A 14,371-nucleotide genomic window follows, 5' to 3' on the forward strand; every position below is an offset into this window, starting at 1 on the left:
TGTTAATATTTTTAGTGAGCATACTTTTTTTCTAGTCATCTTTATTCAGTCAACAATGAGATGAAGAGCTTTCTCCAACTCAAAATTGTAATTCATTACCTATTTTTCCTCCTTAAATGAACTTTATTTCTACCTGCATAATTTTTTCTTTATTCTTAAAGTTAAAATTAACCAACTCTGTTTAAGAACTATATTGTATTCCACTATGGGAAGATAGATAACAACTATTCATATTTTGCTGTTTTTAAAATTTGAAACGTGAAGGATGTTTCTCCGTTGATTTATCTGACTTGTAATGTCTTTTCCAATTTAAAAATTATGTCTCACCTCATTTAATGAGAACCTACTTTCATTTTATTTTTTTCTGCTGCACTCTTGGAATTTATCCTACATATTGGGTAATAATTAGCATTTCATTTTGAGATTTTTTTAAATTTATTTTTTAATTGGAGGGAAATTGCTTTACAATGTTGTGATGGTTTCTGCCATACAACAATGCAAATCAACCATAATTATACACATGTCACCTCCCTCTTGAGCCTCCCTCAGCTCCCCCACCCCACCCCTCCAGATCATCACAGAGCCCCTGGCTGGGCTTTCTGTGTTATGTAGTAACTTCTCACCAGCTATCTATAAAATGGTATTGATGAACCTATTTTCAGGGAAGGAAAGGAGATGCAGATCTAGAGAATGAACTTGCAGACACAGTGGGGGAAGGAGAGAAAGTGGGCAAATGAAAAAATGAGACAAATGGAGAAAGTAGCATAGACATACATATACTGTCATTTTGAGATGTTGAGTCAGAAGTTTATATCTAAACCCCAAGTAACACGGACAACCTTTTTTTTTTTTTTTTTTTAAAGCAAACCACTACCCTATTTGCTCAGATAATGTGTTGTGACTATCTATCTATCCTGTGTTGTGACTATCTATCTATCCGTCTCTTTTATTTAGTCTGCACAACAATACTATTTGTTTTTACTACCCCATTTCGTGGATGAGGCGACTGAGACTTAGAAGGTTAATGAATTTCCCAAATTCCTTCTACTAGTCAGTGACAGAGTTGGGATTTGAGTCCCATTCTGTGTCTCTGGAGTCCACACCCTAGCCACTCTACCACACATTAAACAAGAGTAAAGATGCCTACCTCAGACTTTCCTGGTGGCCCAGTGGTTAGGAATCTGCCTGTCAGTGCAGGGGACACAGGTTCGATCCCTAATCCAGGAAGATCCCACATGCCGGGGAGCTACTAAGCCCGTGTGCCACAGCTACTGAGCCAGCACTCTGGAGCCCTTGAGGCACAGCTGCTGAGCTCACATACTGCAACTGCCGAAGCCTGTGTGCCTAGAGCCTGTGCTCTGCAACGAGAGCCCCAGCGATGACAAGCCTGCACACGGCATCTAGAGAGTACCCCCTGCCTGCCTCGACTAGAGAAAGCCCACGCGCAGCAACGAATGCGCAGAACAGCCCAAACGAAAAATGCCTGCCTCACTGTGCGTTTAGAAAAGATCAGAAATGCTAGATGTTGAAACATTCTGCCATCCTTAAAGCCCTGTGTAAGTGAATGGAGAGATGATGTTATTGGGGTGGTGGTGCTCAAAAGGAGCCCTATTCTTGACCATTTCTCAATGTTTCTGAGTAACACCTCCCATCCCCGCCCTGGCTCAGTAGGAAACCCTGCTCTCAGAACCGAGAAGAATCAGTGGCCCCAGTCTTGACTCTATCCTGGACATGGCTTTTCTCCCCACTCACCTAGGTGCAGCCTCAGCTCACCTTGTCTGTAGGAAATGACCCAGAATGTCAAGGTGGAGACTCATGTGCAGCTGTCCTCTTGGTGCTATCTACATGGAGGAGAGAAGAGTAAAGAAGGTATTATTGTCGCCTTCACATGCAAAGGGTTGTGGATTGTTCAGTTCAGGAGCTAGAAAATATAAGAGACAGAAAGGTCAGGTTACATTCCAGAAGACTTAAGTGCTGTGCCTACAAAGGGGTTGGCAGAGGGAAGGTAATTCACAGAAGGCTTTTGAACAGGCTGCATGATAGAGTGAGCTCAGTGATCATTTCAGAGGTGATTCAAACATTTGGTGGAGGTTCATTTCTCTTTTACCATTAAGATTCCAAATTCTAGAGTAGTCACGTGGTGGTCCTTTGGTGTTTGAGTAAAGTGGGAGTAATTCTTAGGACATTCTCTAGAGACTTTTCTGCATGTACAGCTTCCCACATCTGCTGTTTGATACTCATGCCATTCACCCATGGTTCTAAACTGTGAATAAGCTTATTTATCTTTCACAGTATGTAAGTGAGGCTTCGAGTTGAAGAGGATGCTTGTCTATCAGAAAACAGAGTTTTAGTGAGAAGGTGGGGGACTGATTGGCTCATCCCAAGACCCCCCAAATTGACCTGAGAATGAAAGGTCCACCATGGTGACTTCTCGGTGACCCCAACCCTAAGCACATCTGGCCACCACCTGTTTCTGCCATGAAGACAGAGGTCTTCCACCTCCTTAGACCTCATCAGAAACTATTTCCTTTCACAACCTGTTGCTTGGATTCAGGATCCTCTGGGGCATCTGCCTGATAGGAGAGAGGGAAGAAGGCAAGAATGAGGGCTGGGAAAGCTCAGAGGGCCCAAGGAATCGCTACCTCTGCTTCAGCCCTCAACACAGGAGTCTCCTACACTTCAGTGTCCATTAGAGTCACCTGTGATGCTTTGAAACTAAATAAAAGCCCATTTCCTGGCTCCCTTCCTTGAAATACTGGCTCTTATTCTGCCAACAAAGTCCTTTTTGAAATCACCTGATGGTTCTGGTTGTACACTTTGGGAAACACTGTTCTTTTTGTAAGAGCCAGTGGATTTGGAGCATGTGTGTGGTCAGCTGACTTTAGAGACACAAACTCCTCTGCAGTGTGGCCAGGTGGAGAGGGGAGATAGTTTGAGGTGTTACAGAAGAGGGTGCCAAACTCAAAGCTGTCATTCTGTCCCTCCAGTGCTGCTTTTCAGCAGAAGTACCCCAAGGAGGGCATGAAACCTCCTTGAGCTCTTCATCTCACTTGTAAAGCCTTTCTTATACATTTCAGAATCATGTGCCACAGGGCTAGTGATAGCACTTTGAAAACTAGAGCGCTAGCAAGATAGGAGGGATTGTTCATTACCTTAAATACTAAGGAGTTAGACGATAATGAAGATTTTCAAAATATGTGAGTATATTTGTGAGAGACACAGAGTAAATGGAGAAAAGAAGATAAGAAAGGGATGAGAGAGGCAGGGGATATGAATATTTCTGAAATGTGCAGACCTTTCCCACTGTTCTGTGTTGGTCACAGGGCTGCCTAGTTCTGCCGCATGGAGGACACTAAGGCACTGTTTCTGAATAGAGCTTGGTGATTCACTCCATGCGCTGAAGTTAGGAAGGATGGAATCGGTGCCTGGAACTTCAGTGCCTGCACAAAAGGAGAAAGAGCTCTGAAGAGCTTGGGGAATCTCAGAGCTGACCCTTGGATACTGGGTTCATGAAGAGAGGAGCTGAACTGGAGCCACATCAGATCTATTTATCAGTTTTGCAGATGGCTTGGGGAGGCAATCCCGAGACAGCTTGTTGAGATGAACCTGGATAATTGCTTCCAAAGTTAGTATCCATAAGCAAAGGTCTTGGGAAATGGGTCTTGTTTACAAGAAGTAAATCAACTTCACACCGGGCACTATAGGTGCCCTAGGTGTAAGAATAAACCATAATTGAAGAGAACAACACACATATGCTCTAGCCTGGGTTAGAGTCAGCAGAGGTCCACAGAATCTCAAGCACTAAATTTGGATTGGGATGATTCCAGATTGCTGGTGACTCCAAGTACTAAGGAAAAACAATTGAAAAAAAATATTTGGAGGAAAATAATACCATCTTAGACTTCAAGTGCTTTCCTTTCAATACCCAGGATCTGGCACAAACCCAAAGATAAACAAACACATCAGGGAATAAGATTGTTAAAGCAGGAGCCAACAGCTGAAAGCCTACAGGGAGTCTGTGTGTGTGTGTGTGCTCAGTTGCTTCAGTCATGCCTGACTCTTTGTGACCCTATGGCCTGTAGCCTGCCAGGCTCCTCTGTCTATGGGATTTTCCCAACAGAAACAATGGATTGGTTTTCATGCCCTCCTCCAGAAGATCTTCCTGACCCAGGGATTGGACCTGTGTCTCCTGCATTGCAGGCAGATTCTTTATCTACTGAGTCATTGAGGACTTTAGATAGCATAATAATCAGACATGGACTGAAAACCCAATGATCCTTAGGATGTTTTTGGATATAGAGCCAAAGGTGAAAATTTTGGCAGGGTTTTTATGAACTGAAAAAACATAAGTAACCAGCAGTCAGATCAAAAACTTTACTAGCCCTGTAGGAATCCTGTCGTGTCTCTGCTAGTTACTGTTCCTGCAGTGGCAGTGAATCTCTTGCTATTAAATTAATAACATTAATTTAATTTATGCTGTTAAATTAGTTAATTTAATAATAATAATAAATATATTAGCTATATAAATACTCATTTCAGTTTAGTTCAGTCCCTCAGTTGTGTCTGACTCTTTGTGACCCCGTGAATTGCAGCACACCAGGCCTCCCTGTCCATCACCATCTCCCGGAGTTCACTCAAACTCATGTCCATTGAGTCGGTGATGCCAGCCATCTCATCCTCTGTCGTCCCCTTCTGCTCCTGCCCCCAATCCCTCCCAGCATCAGAGTCTTTTCCAATGAGTCAACTCTTTGCATGAGGTGGCCAAAGTACTGGAGTTTCAGCTTTAGCATCATTCCTTCCAAAGAACACCCAGGACTGATCTCCTTTAGAATGGACTGGTTGAATCTCCTTGCAGTCCAAGGGACTCTCAAGAGTCTTCTCCAACACCACAGGTCAAAAGCATCAATTCTTCGGCACTCAGCTTTCTTCACAGTCCAACTCTCACATCCATACATGACCACTGGAAAAACCATAGCCTTGAGTAGATGGACCTTTGTTGGCAAAGTAATGTCTCTGCTTTTGAATATGCTATCTAGGTTGGTCATAACTTTCCTTCCAAGGAGTAAGCGTCTTTTAATTTCATGGCTGCAATCACCATCTGCAGTGATTTTGGAGCCCAGAAAAATAAAGTCTGACACTGTTTCACTGTTTCCCCATCTATTTCCCATGAAGTGATGGGACCGAATGCCATGATCTTCATTTTCTGAATGTTGAGCTTTAAGCCAACTTTTTCACTCTCCTCTTTCACTTTCATCAAGAGGCTTTTTAGTTCCTCTTCACTTTCTGCCATAAGGGTGGTGTCATCTGCATATCTGAGGTTATTGATGTTTCTCCTGGCAATCTTGATTCCAGCTTGTGCTTCTTCCAGTCCAGCGTTTCTCATGATGTACTCTGCATATAAGCTAAATAAGCAGGGTGACAATATACAGCCTTGACATACTCCTTTTCCTATTTGGAACCAGTCTGTTGTTCCATGTCCAGTTCTAACTCTTGCTTCCTGGCCTGCATATAGGTTTCTCAAGAGGCAGGTCAGGTGGTCTTGTATCCCCATCTCTTTCAGAATTTTCCACAGTTTATTGTGATCCACACAGTCAAAGGCTTTGGCATAGTCAATAAAGCAGAAATAGATGTTTTTCTGGAACTCTCTTGCTTTTTTGATGATCCAGCGGATGCTGACAATTTGATCTCTGATTCCTCTGCCTTTTTTAAAACCAACTTGAACATCAGGGAGTTCACGGTTCATATATTGCTAAAGGGTGACTTGGAGAATTTTGAGCATGACTACTAGCATGTGAGATGAGTGCAATTGTGCGGTAGTTTGAGCATTCTTTGGCATTGCCTTTCTTTGGAATTGGAATGAAAACTGACCTTTTCCAGTCCTGTGGCCACTGCTGAGTTTTCCAAATTTGCTGGCATATTGAGTGCAGCACTTTCACAGCATCATCTTTCAGGTTTGAAATAGCTCAATTCCATCATCTCCACTAGCTTTGTTCGTAGTGATGCTTTCTAAGGCCCACTTGACTAAATATTAGTTGTTAATAATTAATAATTAATTTACAGCATACATTAATTTTACCCATTTTTGGACCTATCTGAATGGAAGTGCACCTTTTGTTCTCTTTCTTGTCTCCTTCTTTCAGTCAGTGTTATGTGTGTGAAGTTCATCCACATTGCTGTGTGCAGTGGTAGATTGTCCATTTTCATTGCTGTGTAGATTTCTATTGTGTGACTAAGCCATTAACAACATCCATTCTACCAATGATGAACAGTTTTTGGCTGTTATGAATCCTGAAGCTCCCTGTTCTTCCTGGGCATCTCTACAGAAGAGTGGGATTTCTGGATTATAGGGCAGGTGCTTATTTAGTTTAGAAGACAGAACTAAGCAGATGCCAGTCATACTTACCCTCCTTGTAACAATGGAATCCTCTTGTTCCACATTCTTAAAATGGTTTGGTATTTTTCCCATCCTTTTCCTATGAGCTTTTTGGTAAGTGTATATTAGTATCACATTGTGGTTTTAATTTCTATTTCCCTGCTGACTAACAAAGTTAAGCACCCTTGCATATGGTTATTCTCCAGAGCTGTATCCTCTTTGTACATTATCTTGTGCCCGTTTTTCTATTGGGTTATCTATCTCTTTCATTTGATTTGTAGGAGATCTTTATATGTTCTGGTTACAAGTCCTTTGTCAGATGTATGTAGTCTTCAACTTTGTAGTTGACTTTCATTCAATTAATGGTGGGTATTTAGAAATATGAGAGAGAAAGAGGAAAGTGAAAAAGCTGGTTTGAAATACATCATTAAAAAAACTAAGATCATGGCATCAGGTCCCATTACTTTATGGCAAATAGAAGGGGAAAATGTGAAAGTATTGAAATATTTTTTTCTTTGCCTCCAAAATCACTGTGGATATGACTGTAGTCATGAATTAAAAGATGCTTACTTCTTGGAAGGAAAGCTATGATGAACCTGGGCAGCATATTAAAAATCAGAGGCATCACTTTGTTGACAGAGGTCTATATAGTCAAAGCTATGGTTTTCCCAGTAGTCATGTACGGATGTGAGAGTTGGACTGTAAAGAAGGCTGAGCACTGAAGAACTGATGCTTTTGAATTGTGCTGAAGAAGACTCTTGAGAGTCCTTTGGACTGCAAGGCGATCAAACCACTCAATCCTAAAGGAAATAAACCCTTAATATTTATTGGAAGGACTGATGCTGAAGCTCTAATACTTTGGTTACCTGATGCAAAGAGTCGACTGATTGGAAAAGACCCTGATCCTGGGAAAGATTGGAGACAAAAGGAGAAGGAGCTGATAGAGGATAAGATGGTTAGATAGCATCACCGACTCAGTGGCCATGAAAACTCGGGGAGATAGCGGAGGTCAGAGAAGCCTGGTGTACTGCAGTCCATGGGGTCGCAAAGAGTCAGACATGACCTAGGGACTGAATAACAACAACAAATTGCAAAACAGTCCAATTTAGCGATATTTATTTTATAATTAGTGTCTAAGGATATTTGCTCTATCTTCGTCAATGTTCTCCTATATTTTTGTCTAAAGGAGGAAGGCAGATACTTCAGGAGTGAAAATAATATAGAACCTAGAGAAGAAAGAGCTCTTTTGAGCTATGGTAGCCCGAGGAGTGGGTGTCCCAGGTGGCACGAGTGCTAAAGAACCCGCTTGCCAGTATAGGAGGGGTAAGAGAGGCAGGTTCGATCCCTGGGTTGGAAAGACCCCTTGGAGAAGGAAATGGCAACCCACTTCAGTATTCTTGCCTGGACAATCCCATGGACAGAGGCCTGGTGGGCTACGGTCCATAGGGTCGCAAAGAGTCGGATGCAACTGAAGCGACTTAGCACAGCCAGGGGAGTATTCCTGTGGGATTAAGGCATGAGCTTGCATCCTCTGTTGCCTGATCCCCTACCCAAAGATGATTAGTAATTAAGAAATATCTGCCTTAGACCTCCGAGGGGATTTGTCCCAGAGAAGCAATAAAATTTACTTTGTTATTAATGAGTTTTTCCAAGTCCTAGTATCTGTTGGGACCCAATGTCCCTCAGGCCCAGGAAGACAGAATGACAAAAGGGATGTTGTAGAATCAGGTGATGACTGCAGAGTCTATCTCCATATGCCTATAATGAATAAAAGAGTGAATACCCCCAGGTCAAAGCCCTGAAGTCATCCTCAGACATACTTGGTAAGTTAGGCTGGAGAGTCCATGCCTTTGCTCAGTTACTCAGTCATGCCTGACTCTTTTGCAACTCCATGGACTTGTAGACCACCAGGCTCCTCTGTTCATGGGATTTTCGAGGCAAGAATACTGGAGTGGGTTGCCATGTCTTCCTCCAGGCCTTAGGGATTTTGCAGCCTGAATATCCAGACTACTGAGATTCTATGATATGATTCTATGGGGTTTTTCTTCAGGCTGTCTAAAAAACCCCTGCTCAACATTCTAGAAATATTATGGAAGGTAGAAACATCCACGGACAGCCTTTCCAAATCACAGCTCCCTTATCTAAATCATTTGTGTTGATTTCCAAATACTGTACTGTAGACTGTCTAGAATTTCTCTCCCCAGGTTAGAAAACCCATCTCAAGCTATCTTATTATGTGGCTTAACACTAATGTACCCAAGCAAGGCTTTGTACCTTGTCAGTCTACGTTCTGATTAGCGTCTACCATATTTAACCTCTCTGTCAATATAGTAATTGTAAGTATTTCATAATAGAGTCCTCTATATTTTGTAAGAGATTTTCAAAAGAGATTTCAAGTTTACAGAAGCTTTGAAAGATGGGCAGGAACAAGTCAGCATTATCATCTTAAAACTGAAGAAGGTAATATGTAGAGAAGTGTAAGGAATAGGTAATTAAGAGTGGGTTTCTTCAAGGGCAGCATTTTTAGATGATATCTGACAGATTTGGACTCCGTAATCAGGCATTTTATACAATAGATGGATCCCACCTAGTTCCCAGGAGTTCCTGAGGAGTCAGAAATTCACCCTTTAGTTCACTAATATATAGCAAACATCTTTCTTCTAAGTGTGAAACATACATTTGCCTAGTTTAAACCCTATGTTCTTGGTGAGTATCCTGCAGTGAGGGTAGTATTCTGTATCTCTTTGGGGTTAGAAGTTTCCCTCATTCTGAAGCGCTCCTCCTGTTTTTTTCTTTTCTCTTTTGGGGGGTCAAATCCTGATTCACACTGTGGGGAAATGTATCAGGAGTAGACCAGGCACTGGGTCCAAGAGACTGTAAGTTATTTTTTTTATTATTTGCTTTTTCATGACATTTGTCTCAGCTGTAAAGAATCCGCCTGCAATGCAAGACTCGCAAGTTCAGTCCCTGGGTCGAGAAGATCCCCTGGAGGAGGGCATGGCAACCCACTCCAGTATTCTTGCCTGGAGAATTCCATGGACAGAGGAGCCTGGCAGGTTATAGTCCATAGGGTTGCAAAGAGTCAGACACAACTGAAGCAACTTAGCATGGATGCACGCATGACCTCTAAACTTCAACATGAATGTCACATCAATATTGACATGTGTGGGCTGAATTGTAAGGAAAAAATGACAGCCTTGCTTGGGTACATTAGTGTTAAGCCACATAATAGATAGCTTGAGATGGGTTTTCTAACCTGGGGAGAGAAATTCCAGACAGTCTACAGTACAGTATTTGGAAATCAACACAAATGATTTAGATAAGGGAGCTGTGATTTGGAAAGGCTGTCCGTGGATGTTTCTACCTTCCATATTTTTGGTGTCGAAACAATTCAGTGATCTCTTGGATGGCCTGAAAGTTTTCTTTTTGTACTTCTCATTGTCCTAGAAGTTAAGGTTCATCAGTGAACAAAGTAGAACTTTAAAAAATTTTAACATCTAGCAAAGAGCAAATAATCCATGTCTAATGATCTGGAAGATGAGTTCCTAGGAGAAGGAATGGAGTGGGATGGGGATAGCACGCATTCAGGTAATGAAAGCATGATGTGCTATGATGCATGACAGTAGTCTGCCTTTAAGAAAATGAGAGAGACCTGGTCTACTTGGAGTAGAGAGAGGGTTGGCCATGAGCTCATTGCTCTGATGAAATAAGGGTCTTGTGGACCATGTCAACCCTGATAAAATAAGGTCTTTGTGTTAGTGGAAAGGGGAAACTCTTCAGTTAGAATAGTGACATGGAAACGTTTGAGTTATAAAAAGAATGATTCTGGATAATGTCAATGCATTGTAGGGAAGTGAAAGTAGAGAGAGTCCAAATTTGTTGACATTGTTTAGGTGAGAATAGTAACTGAGCTAAATGGTGGCTGTAGGATGTCAGGAAGGGCATATATGAGAGATGTTCAGAAATGGGACTGGAAACATATAGTAAATGAACAAGGAGAGATGAGGAGAGGGAGGAGTCAAGGACGGCTCTCAGGTCTGGCTTGTATATCTTGTAGGTGGTATTGTCAATCAATCAGGTAGAGAACATTGGGAGTGAAGCAAATATGGGACTGAAGAAACAACAAGCCTAATATTGGGAAGATTTGTCTTGGAGTGAAGGTGAAACATGCAAATAAGATGGTCATCAGGGGGTTGAACACCCAGGTCTGTAGCTCAGAAGAATGTTGTGGGCTGAATAAGAGTAGAAGGACCATATGCCGAGGATCACCAATATTCAAAGGATGACTTGGCATGAAGACTTCTCTAATGACTGTGTGAAGAAGGCATTGTTATGGAGGCCAGAATAGAACAGGGACATGAGGTATCACCATGACCAAGAGATGAGAGAGTCCTACAAAGGAAAAAGTGATCATTAGCACTAAATGGGATATGTTATTGAATTTAGAGACATGAATGTTATTGCAGACTTTGAAGGGGGAGTTTCAGTAGCATCACCTTCTGCCTGTGCCTAAATTCTCACTCATCCACCATTTGGCAATAAGCCACATGCTATATGCATTATTTATTTTTTATATTTGGATTTAAGGTCTGTGATTTTTTATAAATAATAGAGTTATCAAATGACAAAGAGGAACCAAACCATCATCTCAGAGTTCCTCCTTCTGGGCCTGCCTATCCAGCCAGAGCATCAAAATCTGTTCTACGCTCTGTTCCTGGCCATGTATGTTACCACCGTCCTGGGGAACCTTCTCATCCTCGTCCTCATTTGCCTGGACCCCCACCTCCACACACCCATGTATTTGTTTCTCAGCAACCTGTCTTTCTCTGACCTCTGCTTCTCTGCCACAATGCCCAAGCTGTTGCAGAATATGAAGAGCCAAGTCCAGTCCATACCCTACGCAGGCTGTCTGGCCCAGATGTATTTTTACTTGTGTTTTGGAGTTCTTGAAAGCTTCCTGCTGTGGCCATGGCCTATGACTGCTATGTGGCCATCTGCTTCCCCTTGCACTACACCACCATCATGAGCCCCAGGCTGTGTCTCTCCCTGCTGGCGCTGTCCTGGGTGCTGACCACTGCCCATGCCATGTTACACACCCTGCTCACGGCCAGGCTGTCCTTCTGTGCTGACAATGTGATTCCTCACTTTTTCTGTGACACTTCTACTTTGTTGAAGGTGTCCTGCTCTGATACTCGAGTCAACGGGTTGCTGATACTTTTCATGGGAGGACTCATTCTTGTGATCCCATTTCTATTCATCGTCATGTCCTATGCACGAATTGTCTCCTCCATCCTCAAAGTTCCTTCTGCCAGGGGTATCCGCAAGGCCTTCTCCACCTGTGGCTCCCCCCTCTCCATGGTGTCTCTCTTCTATGGGATAATCATTGGTCTCTACTTGTGCCCATCAACTAATAATTCTGCTGTTAAGGAGACTGTGATGGCTGTGATGTACACTGTGGTGACCCCCATGCTGAACCCCTTTATATACAGTCTGAGGAACAGAGACATGAAAAGAGCCCTGGGAAGAGTCTTTTGGAAAAAGAAAATATCTTTCTCTCTAAAATGGTAACAATTTGGATTTTTACACTATTAATTCAGTGGTTATAGTAATGTTGCCAGTGGAGTATTACTCTAAATCGGTGGTTTTCTTTTTTCAGTTTTAAAGCCATTAGCCTTTTTATTCAAGCAAAACCCCACGATAAAGGCTATTATGAAAATATGATGACCATGAAGCTGTGTTTGAAGTGGAACTGAGGTCAGGAAACCATCTGCTCTGCATCTTTATTTTCCTCTTCCCAGGTGGAATTCATGTTTGAAAATAAGATTTATATATTTTTTGTGCAGAATGTCTACTATCCATGTCAATTCAGGAGTTAGCTTTTCAAGCATCACTGGAATCATTGCTTTCTTCCTGCTCAAAAATCGTTAATGATGCTCACAAATGAAGAAAGAATGAAATGTATGATTTCTGGCTCACAGAAGCACTCCTGGAGTTCTCTATTTCTGATACACCTTCCCTTTTTTCACCACGATTAAAAGCATTTGTTACTACCTTATCTCCATGCATATACTTACAGCATTTTATTCTTTAATTTTACTTTTTGGGCCCAGATCAGAGCAACCTTCCTTTAAGAGAGATAATAAATAGAAAACCCTTACTGAGTGTTTTTGTATGTGTCAGGCACTTTTCCCGTCTATTAATCTACCACCTCTATGATGTTGCTCCTATTATTTTCCTCTTTACAGAGAAGGTGATAGAAACATTAATTTACTGTCCAACATCACGTAAGAAAGTGGTGTAGTTAAGATCTGAACTCAGGTAGTTTGGCTTCGCAGCTCTAGATCTCCTTGACCATACAATACTGCATCTTCAGACTATAGACTCTTACTCCTTTCCATTATAATGGTGGAATCTGTCCAGTTCCAATCACTTCTCAATCATGTCAATTTTTCATGTCCTCTTCATATTTCTTATTGAGGCATTGAATTGCTATTTTCTTCATACACAATCAGAAATTATAGAACAGAAGATGTAAACTGTATTCCTGGGAAGCCAAGCAAGAAATATGATGAGTGTAAAGTGTATCAGGCTTAAGAAAACTCAACTGCAGAGATATGGTCAAAGATATTTTACTTTATGAATACATGGAGTATATATACCTCTACCATAACTCAAAAGTCTGTTCTACTAGAGATCATGTAACTTTCATATTGAATAAATTCTAATTGAAAATAGAAATATTTAATCATGAAATATATTATAGTATCTTGTTACTCCTTTGATTTAGAAACAAAATCTGGCAGTTTTCTTTCTGACTAGTGTGACATCTTTTGTTTTCTCTTGAATTACCTAGTAGAAAATTCAGACGTGGGTCTAATAACCAGAAGTGATATTTAGAGTTTCTTTTCCTGTTTAATAATAGATAAGAACTGTTTGCAAATGCATGTACTTTGAATATAGGTCAAATTTTTGCACAAGCATTTTTATATTTAGAGTTACTTTTCTGATGATATACATAGAATTTCAATATTCTGAGGTTGCTATATATTTTTCAATATTACATTTCACTGTATTGTTAATGTTATTTTTTTTTTGCTCTTTATTTATACCATCATATTGAGAGAGGTGAGCTAAAGTGTTCATATAACACATAATATTATTTTATTGTCATTTAATTGGTAATAAAGAAATCTTTTAAAATAATTCATGCTTCAACTCTATAACTTTAGATATCTAGACAGGTTATTACTTTCATTTCTGTAAATGCATTTTAGCATTTGTGAGCAGCTTGCATTATTCTTTGCCGAATTAAGTTTGCAAAGACAGTTTTTAAAAAAGGAATCAGTCAATTGAATTATTATTTGTTTAATTATTTGTGGATGCCTTTGCAGAGAAATATTCAGGGTGGTTACTTGATTTTCAGTGTCAAACCAAGGCCATGTATTTAATCAAAGCTTTGCAAATATTAGAGTTAAAATATTTTCTTTTGCCTCACATGAGTAACTCATTTTCTTTAAACATTTCCAAAGCCTTTTTGGTCCCATGATGCCTAACCTCCATGTAGTACCAAAGGCCACCATCTTATGTATCCAAGTTATTAAGTAGAGTGTTGGATGACCAGTTCAATTTTGGGGAACACATTCAATTTATGATATTAATCACTGTTCTGTGATGGGTTTCAGTTTTGACTTTTTAGCACTGAAAAATTACTTCAAAAAGTAAACTCATATTCAGTGTCATACAAAATATTGCCACTTTGGATTTTATTTTAAAAAATGTTTGATATTATTACCAATATGGCCAGAGCACAATTTGCAGCCAGTAATTTCAACCATCTCACATTAAAAATTTGAAGCTTTTCTTTCCCCCAACATATTTTCAACTAATATCTTGATATTGAACCTGTTAGGAGAGTGTTAGCCAAAATTTCTGAGGAATGATCAAACTTTTCATCAACAACAGAGACAAATATGGTGAATTGAGTGGTATTATTTGCCT

At 40.7% G+C, this 14,371-nt stretch overlaps 1 protein-coding gene across 1 annotated transcript; it reads left to right on the plus strand.

Moving 5' to 3' along the window:
• Positions 1–10,994: 10,994 nt before the first annotated feature.
• On the plus strand, positions 10,995–12,035 carry LOC114117012 (olfactory receptor 1E3). The gene is given in 4 exon segments (XM_027975522.2): positions 10,995–11,331; positions 11,334–11,882; positions 11,885–11,937; positions 12,030–12,035. Coding segments are annotated over 4 exon segments (945 nt in total).
• Positions 12,036–14,371: the final 2,336 nt, after the last annotated feature.

Source organism: Ovis aries, chromosome 11 (assembly GCF_016772045.2).
Source record: "Ovis aries strain OAR_USU_Benz2616 breed Rambouillet chromosome 11, ARS-UI_Ramb_v3.0, whole genome shotgun sequence".
Lineage (NCBI taxonomy): Eukaryota > Metazoa > Chordata > Mammalia > Artiodactyla > Bovidae > Ovis > Ovis aries.